This window comes from Bactrocera dorsalis, chromosome 2 (genome assembly GCF_023373825.1).
Source record: "Bactrocera dorsalis isolate Fly_Bdor chromosome 2, ASM2337382v1, whole genome shotgun sequence".
Classification (NCBI taxonomy): domain Eukaryota; kingdom Metazoa; phylum Arthropoda; class Insecta; order Diptera; family Tephritidae; genus Bactrocera; species Bactrocera dorsalis.
Genome location: NC_064304.1, coordinates 84576674 through 84591680, shown reverse-complemented (window position 1 = coordinate 84591680; position 15007 = coordinate 84576674). Strand labels below are relative to the sequence as shown.

Sequence of the window (15007 nt, the reverse complement as noted above, 5' to 3'; positions counted from 1 at the left end):
TTTCAGCCGAACAAACAACAGAGGATGAGATCCAGAGTCTCTCTTGCTACTTACTTATATCGTTACTAATGCCCATTCGATTCCATGTAATAGCAGTAAGTTGTAACATGTCAATAGGCCAACAACCCTACTGCAGCATTTTCGGGACCGGGTGAGTAAAAAGCATGTTCGTTTTCTTTTGGGGCCCTTGTACATGATCTTGGCGATCATGGCACTCTACCTGAGCCTGATCCAGCTCTCAACGCTTTCAAAAATTTCATGTTCAATTTATGGATTGTTTTAAGCGACTTGCGTATGTATTGGTTCGGGAAAACCGATGGATGTCACTTTTGGCCTATTCGTTTCCCAGAAAGCCCTTGTGGCCTGGAATCCAGGATATGTGAAGTCGATTTTTGGCAGCCACTACTGCCTCCCTGCTTCTAAGTCCATTCTCTGACGCTGCGGGAATGCTGAGAGTCGCTCCTGGAAGATACTGCAGTATTACGAAAGCTTTAAGCGTCGCCTGCGCTTTAGTTCTGCACAACAGATGCCGATGCCCACTCTATCAGCCATTTTGGATCCAGCTGTGTAGATGTTGGAAATTCTGCTGGGTCGCGTCATTTACAATCTCTAGTTTTAATACACTCGAAAGTTTTTATGAAAAATTAAGTCAATCTTGCAGCTAATTTCACTGTCCTCTGCAAAGTCGATTGATGGTTCAGTAAGCTTTCTAGTGCAGCCGTTGAATTGGCTCTTACACCAAAAACAATGTCAATAAAATGTCATTTTTGTTATTATGTTAAATATAATTTTAATATTATTGTTTTATTATATTATGTTCGTGTGATTTAGTAGGAAGAGATTGGAGGATGGAGTCATGTGTAGAAGTTCACGCAAATGAGGAAAGGCGCCATTCACTAGAGAACTTTTTTACATACATATAGCTCAAGCATCTCACGACTTCCGTTCATAGACCGAGTATCCCCTGGGTAGCCGAAGAACATTCGTTGGAAGGCGAGCTAAAGTGAGAAGGCGAACCATGCTTCCTCAAGGATGATATTGATATCATTGGCCTCAACAACTGCGCCGGTAGCTCTTCTTTTTCCAGAAGGTTAAGGAAGTGAAGTAAATGGGTCTAGTTATGAACGACGGCAAGACAAAATATCTCCTGTCATTAAACAAACAATTATAGCACTCGCGACTTGGTTCCCACGTCACTGTTGCCACTTATAACTTCGAAGTCGTAGATAATTTCGCTTATCTTGGAACCAGTATTAGCACCATCAACAATGTCAGTCTCGAAATCCAACGCTCCAACTCTTCGGACTAAGTAGACAATTGAGAAGTAAAGTTCTCTCTCGACGAACATAGACCAAAGTCTTTAAGTCACTCATCATCACCGCCTTGCTATAAGATGCAGAGACATGGACGGTGGTACGAATTTTCGAGAGAAAGGTTTTGCTGAAGATTTATGGTCCTTTGCACTTTGACAACGGCGTATACCGCAGTCGATGGAACGATGGCTGTAAAGAGATATACGGCGACATTGGCATTGTTCAGCGAATTAAGAGACAGCGGCTACGCTGGCTGGGTCATCCGAATGGAAGAGAACACTCCTGCCCTGTAAGTATTCAACGAAGTGCCCTCCGGAGCAAATAGAGGAAGAGAAAGACCTCCACTACGTTGGAAAGACCAGGTGAGGAAGTACCTGGATTGGCTTGGAATCTTTAATTGGCTCTTTTGGTATTTTTAGAAATTGACCATTTTTGCTATCTAACTCGTCAGTGAGAGTTTGAATAAGAATAATTTCGCACATTTTTTTGTTTTTGCTTGAAAATGCAAATTTTTAAAAGCGCAGTTTTGAGCAGTTTCATGGCTTCAATCGCTCTACTGCCTGTGCTCCTTCACTTCTTACACTACCGCAATTAATGCCAAAATACAGAGCCGCAACAAAATCCTCAAGTCTCTAGTCGGCAGCACATGGGGAAAAGACAAAGAAAGGTTGTTGGCAACATACAAGGCAATATGGTCGCCTGGATGCAGTAAAACGCAGACAAGAAAGCTCCAGACTAGTCAAATGCCTCTTGATGTCTCCCATCGAACTCCTGCATAGTGAGGCCCGTTTGCTTCAAGTTAAGGAGTATAATGAACTCCGCTCCAAACAGTTTCTGCTGGGGTGCTTTCGCAGAAATCATCCCTGGAGCCACCTCCCAAGAGCATCAAGAGATCTTTCCTCAACGACGTCGACGACATAAAACCATACGCCGACCAGACTTCGGACGCAACTAACTTTATACATGCACTAACGCCATTCACAGTGGTGTCATTAAGACCTTGACCGACTCCCTCTCAATGAATGGCGTACTTGGAGTCAAATCACCACCCATTCCAGACGAAAAGCTCGTTCTGGAGCAGGTTAAACTCTTACTTATCCAGAATAGACACTGGCATATCAAATATATGTCCGGCGTGCAATGAGTTCCCACATGACACTAGCCACCTCTTTGTATGCCCTGCTTACCCCACACATCTGATACCTTTACCCATTTGGTCCAACCCTGTCGAAACAGCACGTTTCCTGGGCCTACTATTGGATGACGTCGATGACAACTTATCTAATCCCGTTACAACAACAACTGCTTGCAACGACATTTTCCATTATCCGTTATGATATACTTACATATATAAATATTTGTAGCTTCATGCTGTTGGCAATTTAAAAATAATTGCACACTTTTTAAATCTTATAGACCGACAGTCACGTACTTACCAATATTTATTAACTTTTCTAAAATTAAAAGTAAATTACTTTAATTGTGTGAGAATCAAACATCTGTTAGCCATTAGACTTTCTTTAACTTAAACCATACTTTCGCCATTTGATTGAAATGGATTACCTTAAATACTTTCATTTCATGGTCACCATACACCACACAGAGAGAGAAAGGTAGAGAGCGATTGAGAGCAATTAAACACAGAAGCACATGTCATTTGGCACACCAGCAATTAAAGTCAATAATAGAGTATAGTATCATTTTATCCGTTTATTCAGATCAATATATTTTAATATAAATTTTCATTTAATTATTTATCATTTTTTCATTCATAGTTATGTTTTTGTAATACAAAGAGTAATAAAAAATAATAATTAAAATGTATGTGTGTAGTATGTAATTAAAGTTGGTATTCAATAAGGTTTGTGGATATTCGTAGTTGGGCTGAATAAAAACTATTTTCATTAAATATTCAATATGCTACATTTTTCTTTTACAGTTTTCGAGATATCTTTTTTAATCATAAGAAAATAATGACGCTACAAATACTTAGTGTCGTAAAAAATTATTTCATGCGAGTTTTTTTTTCTTGAAGAACTAAACTTTTTAGGCCCTTTACGCAAACTCTAAATCAAATCTACCCATTTTTTCTTCACACACTCGCCACTTCACCTAAATACAACATACAAAAACTGTGAATTGTAAAATATCTTATGTGTGTTTTTTTTTTTTGTAATTCATTTACTCTCGAAAATTACACTAAAATAGTGAAATTTAATGCATTTAGGCATAATTAATGCTCACTATAACTAACAGCTATCGATTAAAATTGTGAAAACTGCACTAAATTCCGCATAATTTTTAATATTTAAATGTACGTAATATACAATATTAAAATATAGACTAATGTAGCTCGAATAGCTAAAAAAATATACTTTCCTATTTCAATTAGTTGTTCTTTCATTCTAGTCAAATACCATAGCAGTCACCATAGTAGTTTATACATATTAACAATACCACTCACTGATAAATGTGACAATCCTTCTTTTCTTACTGTTTTAAACAATTTTGGTCAGCCTTTCGACAACGCTTGCGTTTGTGTGTTCAGCGACTTTGCGTGGCCGGTTTTAAAAAATAGACTCTAGTTTTTTTTTTAGACATTATTGACATACAAACAAACCAACTTAATATTTAATTGTTGTTGTTTATACAAATATTGTAAATATAAAAAAAAAAAAAAAAAAATGCGAGCTAGAATTGAGATATTTAACAATTTGTTTCTCTGTTAAAGTGAAGAGGTCACCAAATTATTTTTCAATTACTATTGCATCGAAATTTATAAACAAGTTTTGAAATAGGCAAATTCTTTTGGTTTTCAAATAGAATAGACTTAAAAAGAAAGTATATACTCAAAAAAAAATTAAAAAACAGCAAAATTTAGGAATATTTTTATACATATATATTATACAAATTTTTATTAATATTGAATATATTTTATTATTAAATATATATATATTATTTTATATATTACATTAATATTTAATATTAAAAAAATATTATTGAAATCCTTTTCAATTTTTTTTTAGTATTTGCTTCCACTTTTATCATATTCTTTTTAAAAACCAAATTTAGAATTTCAAAACTTTTTTATAAGCTGTACATTACATTAGTATTTAAAAAATTATTTTTGAAATTGCTTTTAAAGTGACTGCTTAAAAGAATTTGAAACACTAATTTAATAATCAATATTTTATAAAATAAGTTTTTGGCTATTAAAATTTACATTTTGATATTTTCAGTTTTTATATTTATGCTTGGTAGAAAAACGTAGGCTGAATATGGTGTAGTACATATTTGAAAGTAATTTTAGAATTAGTAAATGTATATAAAGTAACTTAGTAAGTTTTCAATCTATATCTTCAAAACTTTGTTGTTATCATTACATTACAGAACAAAGGTTTATGGAGGTTATTGTTGTTGGCGCAAAAATGCAGTTTAGATTGTTTAAAAAATATTTGAGATATTAAAAAATGGCAGAAGAACATTTAAAGCTTAAGCTTCACCTAAAATAGGTTAAATTTTGCAATGTGTGTGTGTGAGTGTGGCATAAAAATGAGCGCATTTGAGTATAAAACTAAACTAATCGCACAGTGAAACAGTGAAAATTGAGTCATTATTTTTAAAATCAATGTCAAAGTGTGTGTAAATGTACATGTATATCCGACTAAACTTAACATTTCCCACAAGAACTGTAAATCAACTTTATGTTCGTATTTGTTGTATTTCAAAGAATTTCTAATTACACATGAGTATTTTCTTTTAAATTTGTAGTGGCGCTAATATTGTATGTACTTAAACAGGAAATTAATATATTATAGTTTAATATGTCACACGTGTAAATCTTTGCTAGACGCGCACCTCACATTAAACCACGCTTCCAGTAGAGTGCAGCTATACAAGACGGGTGCTTTTAGGCCTAATTTATAGCGTTACTCTCTAGATATACATATGTATGTATTATTATATTATATAATAGTATTTAACATTGTAATTTATTTGCATATTGTTTTCCATATTTCTCTAATGACACTAACAGCTAATCAAAATTAACAAAATTTGTATAACTAATTGCTGCTACATACACCCGCGCGTATACATACATATGTATTGCTGCTGTTACTGTCTGCTGCCAGCATATTTCTGTATTTCGCCTTTCACTTTCATTGTGTGCTTATGTCTACGTTTATGCTTTGTTTGTTTACAAGCGCGCCGTTTACATACTTCATTTGACAACCAGTGATTCCTTTAAGTGTCGCATCAGTCCAGCGCCGATGTCTTGCACATCCGGCCATTGTCGTATCACAAATATAATGAAGAATATAAATAAGAATGTCGTTAGCACGCGCACTCTGTTGAAAACAAACAACAACAAATTTTAAATGATGAAAAAATAATATATTGATATGTATGTACTATAAACTAAATTTCTAAAAATAAACATTTTTTATTGAAACGTAGCAAAGATATGGTTTTACATTTCATTCAAATTGCAACTAGTGACAAATGTACTAACAAGCAATATTTTTCATAGTTTATAAGGTAAAACAATAAGAGCTCTACTAAGAAGCTTTTTTCCAAACACTAAACTTTATTTAAAAAAATAAATATTATAATATTTGTTATTTGCTTAGGAGGTTATAAAATGTTGTTCATTTCAATCTGCGCCTGCTATTTCTAGTCTTTAATATGTACATATGTATATGTATATAAATATTTTATGCAAAACAACGCGACCAAAGTTACTAAGTATTGAAAAAAAGCGAAAGGATAAATTAGGCTTGCGCGCGATGAAATTTCAAACGTAAAATATTTCATCTATAAAAAAAAAAAACATTTTTTTTATTTCATGTTTAAATTTATTAAAAACATTTTTTTTTTAATTTTTTTGTAATTTTTTTTTTTTGCTTGAAAAAAAACTATTTTTCGAAAAAATTTTAGTGGTGTCAGCAACTTGGTTTGTGCTCTTCATAACCCTTTTTAGCAGCGCCTAATATCTATTGAAGGTCTGACCTCCTGACAGTTACATAGGTGGATTTAAGTTAGAATTTTTTGTAAAAAGCGCTATTACCTTTTTAACTACGCCAGGGCTCCTAAAACCTCTCGTTCCACCACTTCTTTGCTTACTATTGAAAGTCAGGTCATTGCTGAACTTTTTAACAACATGCGACACGCTATTCCAGGAAACAGTTGCTTATCTAACAGTTGCTTTCATAGTCCAATTTGGATTTTCGATATAAAATCGAATAAATTTTTCGCGTATTTCCAGTTGACTACTCATTTTGAAAGCTACACGTATCGAATTCTATTGACTCTTTAACAGGGGGATTGGTTTATATTTTGCAAAGTCATCTTCAAGTGAAAAAAATTAAAATTGAAATTTTAAAACTTTGACAAATTGTAATATAGGGACCAATTTCATCGTGACCAATCCTTCTTACACAAGGAAATTTCTTTGTATAGCTCTACAGCACGTATGAGTAACTTTTTTTCATATTTTCCTCAAAACTGTATTTTATCTACAATTAATATTGAACAATATATACATATATATTATACGACGAGCAATCTAATTTACTTAATTTCCCCTTAATTAGATTGAGGTATCTATTTAGATCATGTAATATTTGATGGTAGACAGGAAAACCTTTCCACCTTTTTATATTTCACAAAAAGAAAATTCGGTAAGCCTAATATAACATAGTAAAAATATAGTTTTTCAAATAATCATAAACAAAATACTTCTCCCTCTTGTAAATGAAACACTTCACACTCTCCGCACTTACCTCGTCTTCAAGAACGGCATTATAATGCCTGCTGCCGTCGCCACCAATAACAGTACCACTTGTAATACGGTTAAAACGACATTAATGAGCTTGACGACGAGCGCTCGTGCATTCGAGTTGTCTATACCCTCGACGGTCACGTACTGCTGTTGTGATAAATGTTCCATTTTGGATATCTAAGTTGGGGAAATGTGAAATTCATAAAATAGACAATTACAATTAATGAACATTGTATATATTAATGAGATGCGCTAAACGACGCATTAACAAATAAATGCATGAGCATAAAATATATTATAAATAAATGTATATTGTGTTGAATACTTAATGTTAATTCATTACTTTGAGGAATATTAATACCATTGCACTCACCCGCGTTTGGCAATTTTCCAGTACTTCATTAACGTCGCGCAGTCGCTCATCACTTTGATATTGCACCTTTTCCTCCATATCGGCAATTGTTTGCTTTAGGTTCTCGATTTCGTTCTGTAGGAGGAGCAAAATGAGAATATGCATATGTATACAGTTAGTTTGATAACGGTAGTTTTTTCGCTTCCTCTTTTTTTACATACCTGATGCAGTTCGGTTAAATCGTTAATTTGCTCCTCTAAACTTTCGGCGCGGTACCGTTCACCTTCTAGCGTTGCAGTTAAACTGTTTAATTCCTTTTGTGCAGTCTAAAAAATTAAAAACAATATAAAAATCCGATTTAAAGGAACGTTCATGGTTTGTTTAGAGTGTTTACAGCTACTGATAAAGCGAAACGGTTGACGCGATCGTCTGGAAATTTATCACGACCGAAGGCATAAGGTAGTTAATTTCGATTTTTTACGACATGAAGTGTAAGTTTTTTCGCAAAAAACTTCTTTTTTTTGGTGAGCGAAATTTTGTCAAAATCCAAACTTTGACTAGTCTTTCGTTAATTACTTGTATTTATCTAATATATTTTTTTGTTTTGGTTTTTAGATTTGATATAAGTTTGAATTAGAAAATGTCGTACCGGTGAATATTTTCGAAGTTACACACAAATTTGAAAAAACTCCAAACATTACTCGAAAATTGCTAGATTAGTTTGAAATTTTGACATGAGCTTCTTAAATGTATGTACTTTCAAAAATCGATTTGTTTTTAGAAACAGCAAGTTTATCAAAAATTTTATTTTGCTTAATCCTTTGATCAATTTTTTTGGTTTTTTAATTTCAGAGGATCCAGTTCAGAGATATAGTGGTCACCGCAAAACGTCTTTTTTGAGAGGAGCTCCCGGAGATCAGCTGTAGTTCCTTTCCAAATAAATATTTTTACTAATACTAAGTCTTAAAATACAGTTAAAAGATACCATAATATGTGTACAAATTTTTGGATCAATAAATTTAAAAGTTTTCTCAGAAAAAAAAAGTCGTCGAAAATTCGTTTTTTTTGGCTTTCTAACTCTATATAACTCATTAAAGTATATTAAATTATCTTAATTTATATTTTTTATGTATTCTAATTATGTATCTAATTTTGCTTCCTAAAATGATTCCGAAATAGAAAAAAAGTTCATTTTTTTTTGCTTTTGGCCTCACCTCTAGTCTTTCAACGCGCTCTTTTAGTTTTTCGATTTCATCTTTACGCTCAGCCAATTCTGTTAACAGCGATTTGAGCACAAGATGATATTGACTCGCGCCTGATTGACTTTTGCCAGAGCTAGAGGAGAACAAGTAAAGGGGACATAACATTAGTAATAATAAATTTGCGACAAATCAAATATAATAAAGTAGTCGGAATCAATAAATATGCGCATTATTAATATATGTAGGTACACTCACCCGGCTGGTATGCTCTCGCTGGTGACACTGCTGCATTCACTACCGTTATCGCTATTAAATTTACCGCTACCCGCGCCACCAGTGTTACCCGAACCGGTGGAGGTGGCCGCTATATTATTGCTCGGCGTCGAACTGCCAATCAGTTCAGCATTGACGGGCATGTTAATGTTGTTGATTTCAGTTTCTGCCGCATAAATAACAATAAATAATTTCAATGAGGAACTAGGTTTATTATTTAAAGAGTAAATATTATTTATTTTTTCATTATAGCGACAATGCAAAGTTAATTATCTTTCATTTTTAATTATGAAAGTAAAACGATTCAAAAACGCTACACTTGCGCCTAAATGTAGGCTAGCGCACATGCAATACTTTTATACTCACCTGACATTTGATTAATATTATCGGCGCTACCGAATTTGTTCTTAATTAAATGTGCGAATTCACGCGGCTTAGACATCACCGAACCAGAAAAGCCGGTAATACCGTCGCGTATATTGCCACCGACATTTCTACAAGCGCGTGGGCGGAAGCAAATACGGTAGATTATAGCGAGAAAGCGGAAATTATAATGAATTTTTGATTAGAAATATTGTAACATGTTTTTAATTTTCCAACGAGCGCTCTCACCTCAAGCCCTGGCCCACATCACGTAACACTTCACGCGGTTGGCGATGCTGACTTTTATTCGCGAATTGATGATTGGTTAGATCTTTCGCCCGCTTCGTGTAGTTGTCAAGTTTCTTTTGTAGCTGTGAGATACTGTGTGCGCTTTTCTGGTTTTTCTTCTCGAAGACGGCCTAAAGCGATGACAAAGCATTGCATAAGTTTCTAAATATGTACAGGGTGGCGCATTACCTACCTTTATTCGCTGTAATTGTTGCTTATCAGCACTGGCCGCCAACTTCAAATATTCATTCACGTTATCTGGACAATGAGGAAATATCACAAAAATGTACGATTACTTGTTGTCGTCTAGTTGTAATTGTTTACTTAGTCAAGTTGTTTGTACTTTTTTCATTTAATTTATTTACCATTACCAAAGTTTGTATGATATTTATAAATATTTTTGAACTTAATCAGACAAATTATTGCTGTTGTTGCAATTTCATAAATTATACTGAGAATGATTATTGCGACCGCGGCAGTCTATTAGTGGTACATATGTATGTATAATAGCAACCGCAGGATACAGTTTCATTACCTCCACTAACAAAACTGTCTCTAAAACTGACAACGCAATTCCCTCAAAATGGCATGGATTGCGAGAATATACTGTTCAGATTAGGTAACCTTTTTGCCGGACCACAGCAGTACATTTCAAGCTAAGGCCTTTGCTATTGCGATAGCTACGGAGCTAGAGTAAACATGCATGTAGGCAGCCAAACAGCAATCAAGGTAGTAAACTCGTATCGCATATCGGCCCGAAGGGTCTTGGGAAGCGCGGCAGTGGAAAGTGTTACCAGAAGCAAGCAACTTCACTTCTGTTGGGTGCCAGGCTACAAAGGCCTCGTAGGCAATGAAATAGTGGACGAGATTGCCATGAATGGTGTGCGGCTAACATCCGAAAACGTGAGAAACCCATGGTCTATATGACGATCTCGATAGAAGCATTGTAAAGAAAATTAAAACCGGATGGAACGAGCTACCTGGGTGCAAAACTACAAAAATTTTTTTCTTATATATATTAAATTTCTATTGGCACTCAATTGAAGAGACTGTAGGAACATGATGGGAATACTAACTGGTCATTGTCTGGTGGCCGCACTGTAAGATGGGGCTAATATATCGAAAAGACAGCAGGAAATGTCTAGAGCAGGGCACCAGTGAAACAATGGAACATCTCTTGCGCACTTGTTTCGCATTGGCGTTGTAAGCATCTGGGGTCCCCACGGTATGATACACTGGAAGGGGTATCGATGAGAGTCTGTTAAATTTGCGCCAAACTCAGATATCCTAAAGGATGACCATTCCTCTTGGACCTAGCAACTGAACTCCATCTGGTATCGCAAAGGGCCAAAAGTGGTCTATGCGTGGTCTATTGGTCCACCAGATTAATCTACTATAAAATAACCTAACCTTAGTCGAAAGAAGTAAACAGAGTTTTTTACGGTCGGAATTTCGCCGTTATACTGTGTCTCCTTATGATGGGTCGTAAAAATGTTTAGCATGGTATGAGAAAGGCCTCATTCATCACCATTCAACATTTTCGGCACCTCGGACAAACGCGAAATACTGAGCAATTATATGCCATCATATAAAAATTTAAGGGAAAAAAGATTTACAAAATGTTGGAAATGTACGAAAAGTGCCTCGACTTTTGTATTGCACTTTGTAAATGTAATTTAAATGTACTTTCAATTCAAATTCATTATCTAAATAATTCTCGCTCACCATCTCGGGCTGTTTGTTCCTTCCGTATTGACTCTTTTGTACATTGGATTTTCGTGTTGAGACGATCGAGCGCTTGCAGGCTGGAGGTACGTTCATGTCGACGATGGTGTTTCTTGCTACCATCCGCGCCCACTTGTGTGCCATCCTGTTCATCGGAAGCGAACGACTGATAGCAGAGATCCTCGTTGCCTGACAACATTAAGTAATAATTAGAAAATTGAGACAGTTGATCATAAAAAGCAAAAATAATAATAATAACAATAATAAAACATAGAAATAATGCAAAGAAAAATAAAAGCACGACTTGAGAATGTGGGCCAGGTATTTTTAACAAATAAAAGACCTTAGCATACATTTCAAGTTTACACACAACAGGCATATATATATAGACAGGAGTACACACATAACTACATATTTTCTTGTTAGTCACACCTGAAAGACGTGAATCCTCGGCGCCAATGCCACCCATACCATCCAGTGTGCTACCATCACCACCGCCCACTATGAAGCCGCCGCCGCTGACGCCCCCCGCACCGATGCCAACACCGCTACTGCTGATTCCGCCAATACTTAAACCGCTCAGGCCGCTGTAGGCCAACAGACCGCCCTGATCGGAGCCATGTGTGCGCTGGAATTCGCGCCGGCTGCGTTCGCGACTGCGTCGACTCGACGGCGAGTGGCTACGGAAGCCGCGAAATGTGGCGACAGTGGCGCCACTGTTGCCGCTGCCGATACAACCGGTCATAGTGCTGCTGCCGTAACTGCTGACACCGCCCGTCGATGTGGTGGTCGCGAGCGAAGTGCCCGATGCGCCGGCGCCGCCCAGTGTGCTGGTGGTGCCGACCACCGTCGATCCGGCCGTTGAGGACGTCACCGCTGATAGCGCTGTGCCGCTGAAAGCCAAACGGTCGTGCTGGCCCGCCGAATCGGTGCTATCACCGCGATTACTTCGTTCACGTGACACTGTGGCGCACAACCAGCGGTGTTATTGCGAACGAAGCGGTATTGTAAGAGGTGCAGCCGAGTGCCCAAATAACACACGTGAGCGTCGTACAAATCCGGACAGAGACAATCGTATGTAGATAGTTTTTTGTTTGGTTCGATGAAGTTTAGTTGTTTTGGTGTAGTTGTTGTTGTTGTATCGATTTGAAGTAAAATGTTGAAAATAGAGTTAAGTTTATGCTTTGTATTTTCAGTTTTCTAAGATTATTCAGTTTTTACGTTTAATTTGGTGCTTCATTAGATGCGCGTAGCCCAAAAAACTGGCGACAGGTGACAACAACACGTTACACACAACAATAATTATGGCAATACAAACAGCAACTATGCAGATATTAACGATGAAGAAGCAGATTGTTGTTATTGTTGTTGTCAGAATGTTTAGTTTGTATTTTTTTTATAAAATCGATTGTTAAAGTATTTTATGTTTGCTTTGTTGTTGTTGCTAATTGCACTCGAATTGGTTATCACTCGAAAGAGTAATGCTCTGTATATTATTTGTTGTAATTCAGTGTTGTTGTTGTTATCCTTGTCTGTGCTGTTTGCGTTTGAAGCTAAAAAGCAAGCGTTAAGCGTGTGGGCGGACGTACTTGCGTGTGTAGTAGTGCTGTTTGTTCTTCTTCTTCTAATTTAAAGTGATATTTTTTATAGCTTTTGTGGGCGTGTGAGTGCGTGCGTGAGAGCGTATGCGTGTATTGTAATTGTTGTTGGATATCTTCGTACTGTGCGAAATGCGCAAAACAATAACAATGAGCGGAAAAATATCGAGAACGAGAACAAGAAGAAGAAGCACAGTATGTTAAAACTTACAGCAGCGTACACAAAACTAAAAATCAGTTATACAATAATATGTATAATGTATACAGTGTCGGACAAAAAAATTAGAACAGTGTTTGTCAAAATCAAAACTTAGAAAGTCGTTCTTCCATAAATTTTACTTTCAACCAGACATCTTCTAACTGACGCAGTACAAATTTGCACTTCAATCTCATTCCACATTGCGGCAGCTGACTTGAATTGACCCCGCAACGATTCACTTCTAATAAAATTAGCGTCCTATTCCTTTTGCAGTTAGTTTTGTGTGGCACGAATGTGGAAGATCTTCCAATAAAACTTGCAATTTTCCGAATACTTTGACCTTCATTTCTCAGTTTTTTCTACTATTTCCAACTATTCGGCAATGCTTCGTCCTACCCATTTGTTTCTAAAGCTTTGATGCTTACCGATACAAAAATAAATAATTTTGGCCCTACTTTATATTTCCTATAAAAATATTTAGCTTTCGTTCTTATTTTATTGTCCACCTGTGTGAAGCGTGTGCACCACATTGACAGTATAAGGGAAATTCGTAAAAACCGATTTAGCTGCGGAGTTGTTAATCATATAATTTTTGCGTATAACCATATATTTTAAGATGTCATCCAATCCTCAAACAAAAAAATTTAACAAAAGCCGTGACCTTAAGGAATAATTTGCAATCGAATACTTGACAAAGTGGTCTTTTTATTTGTCCGACACTGTATGTATGAATATTGGTACTTTTTTTAATTTTTGGCAGTTTCAAAAAAGTTACAATGCTTGCAAGTCTTTGATGAAAAAACAATTAAACATTTAACATTCTGTTAAAGCAAAAAATAAAATATTATTGTTTGTGTTGAAAATTAGAATCTTGAGAATTAAAAGACAAAGATTTACTTCCTAAGTACTTTATGATATATAAGCATGCAAATGTAATGAATACATAGATACAATAATATTTATTTACTTTAAGGTATGTGTATAGTGTGTAGTGTATAAAATAAAAAAATACTTTTAAAACCTCGCAGAAACTAGAGTTAAGATCAGAAGTGATATTAAATGTTTCAATGGTTCGGCATAATTTAGTTTCACAGATTCAATGTAAAACGATGGTGTTTAAGTAGATATTAAGGCAACTTTCGTATGGAACGACTTGAAAGCGTACAAAATACAGCTTGTGCAAGAATGCTCTATGGCCTCTTGAAAAGTTCAAATTGTGTTTAGCGATGAAGCCCATTTCTGTCTGGTATGTAAATAAACAAGACTGCCACATTTGGGGTGAAGAGCAGTCCAAAGAGATTCAAGATTTGCCATTTCATCCCGAAAAAAACAATGGTTTGGTGTGGTTTCTTACATTGTGTCATATTTCTTCAAAAATGATGCCGTTGAGATCGTAACCGTCAATGTAACCTTTATTGCTCAATGATAACCGATTATTTGATGACTGAAATTAAAGCACGAGATCTCGGCGACATTTAATTTCAACAAAACGGTGCCACTTCCCAGGTTTTGGGCCGGTGGGTTGCCCACCAAGATCGTGTAATATCAAACCATTAAACTTTTCCTGTGGCGATATGTAAAGTCTAAAGTCTATGCGAACAAACCCGCTTCGATTCAGGCCTTGGAGCAAAACATCACGAGTGTCATTCGCTAGTTAACAGTCGAAATGCTCGATCGAGTCATCGAAAATTGGACTCAACTGATGGACCATCTGAGTGGTAGCCGCGACCAACATTTGAAAGAGATAATCGTCAAAAAATAAATGCCAAAGAAAGTTCTTTCGAATGATAAAAAACATTCCTCATTAAATTTAAAGTTTCTGCGTTTTTTCTTTAAGTAGAGAACCTCGACATGTATCACCTTTTACGTGTAATTTTCAATGAGATAATACTTTTTTGTAGTTGGTCTATTT

General features: G+C 35.7%; 1 protein-coding gene and 1 long non-coding RNA gene across 5 annotated transcripts in view; both read right to left on the bottom strand.

The window, feature by feature from the left end:
- Positions 1 to 15007, bottom strand: part of LOC125776537 (uncharacterized) — a 182155-nt gene that overhangs the window by 137063 nt on the left and 30085 nt on the right. The window lies entirely within an intron of this gene.
- Positions 2999 to 15007, bottom strand: part of LOC105228541 (transmembrane and coiled-coil domains protein 2) — a 58374-nt gene continuing 46365 nt past the window's right edge. For 2 of the 4 annotated variants that reach the window (XM_049449097.1, XM_049449098.1), the window contains 11 exons: positions 11731 to 12261; positions 11299 to 11487; positions 9767 to 9831; positions 9535 to 9704; positions 9289 to 9416; positions 8905 to 9088; positions 8662 to 8782; positions 7669 to 7773; positions 7469 to 7582; positions 7097 to 7272; positions 2999 to 5662 (listed from right to left, as the gene is read on the bottom strand). In XM_049449097.1, the coding sequence (XP_049305054.1) occupies positions 5536 to 5662; positions 7097 to 7272; positions 7469 to 7582; positions 7669 to 7773; positions 8662 to 8782; positions 8905 to 9088; positions 9289 to 9416; positions 9535 to 9704; positions 9767 to 9831; positions 11299 to 11487; positions 11731 to 12261 (1910 nt within the window). In that variant the 3' untranslated portion in view covers positions 2999 to 5535. Of the gene's footprint in view, positions 5663 to 7096; positions 7273 to 7468; positions 7583 to 7668; positions 7774 to 8661; positions 8783 to 8904; positions 9089 to 9288; positions 9417 to 9534; positions 9705 to 9766; positions 9832 to 11298; positions 11488 to 11730; positions 13020 to 15007 lie in introns of all 4 variants that reach the window. The other 2 variants (XM_049449099.1, XM_049449100.1) reach the window with 2 other exon arrangements.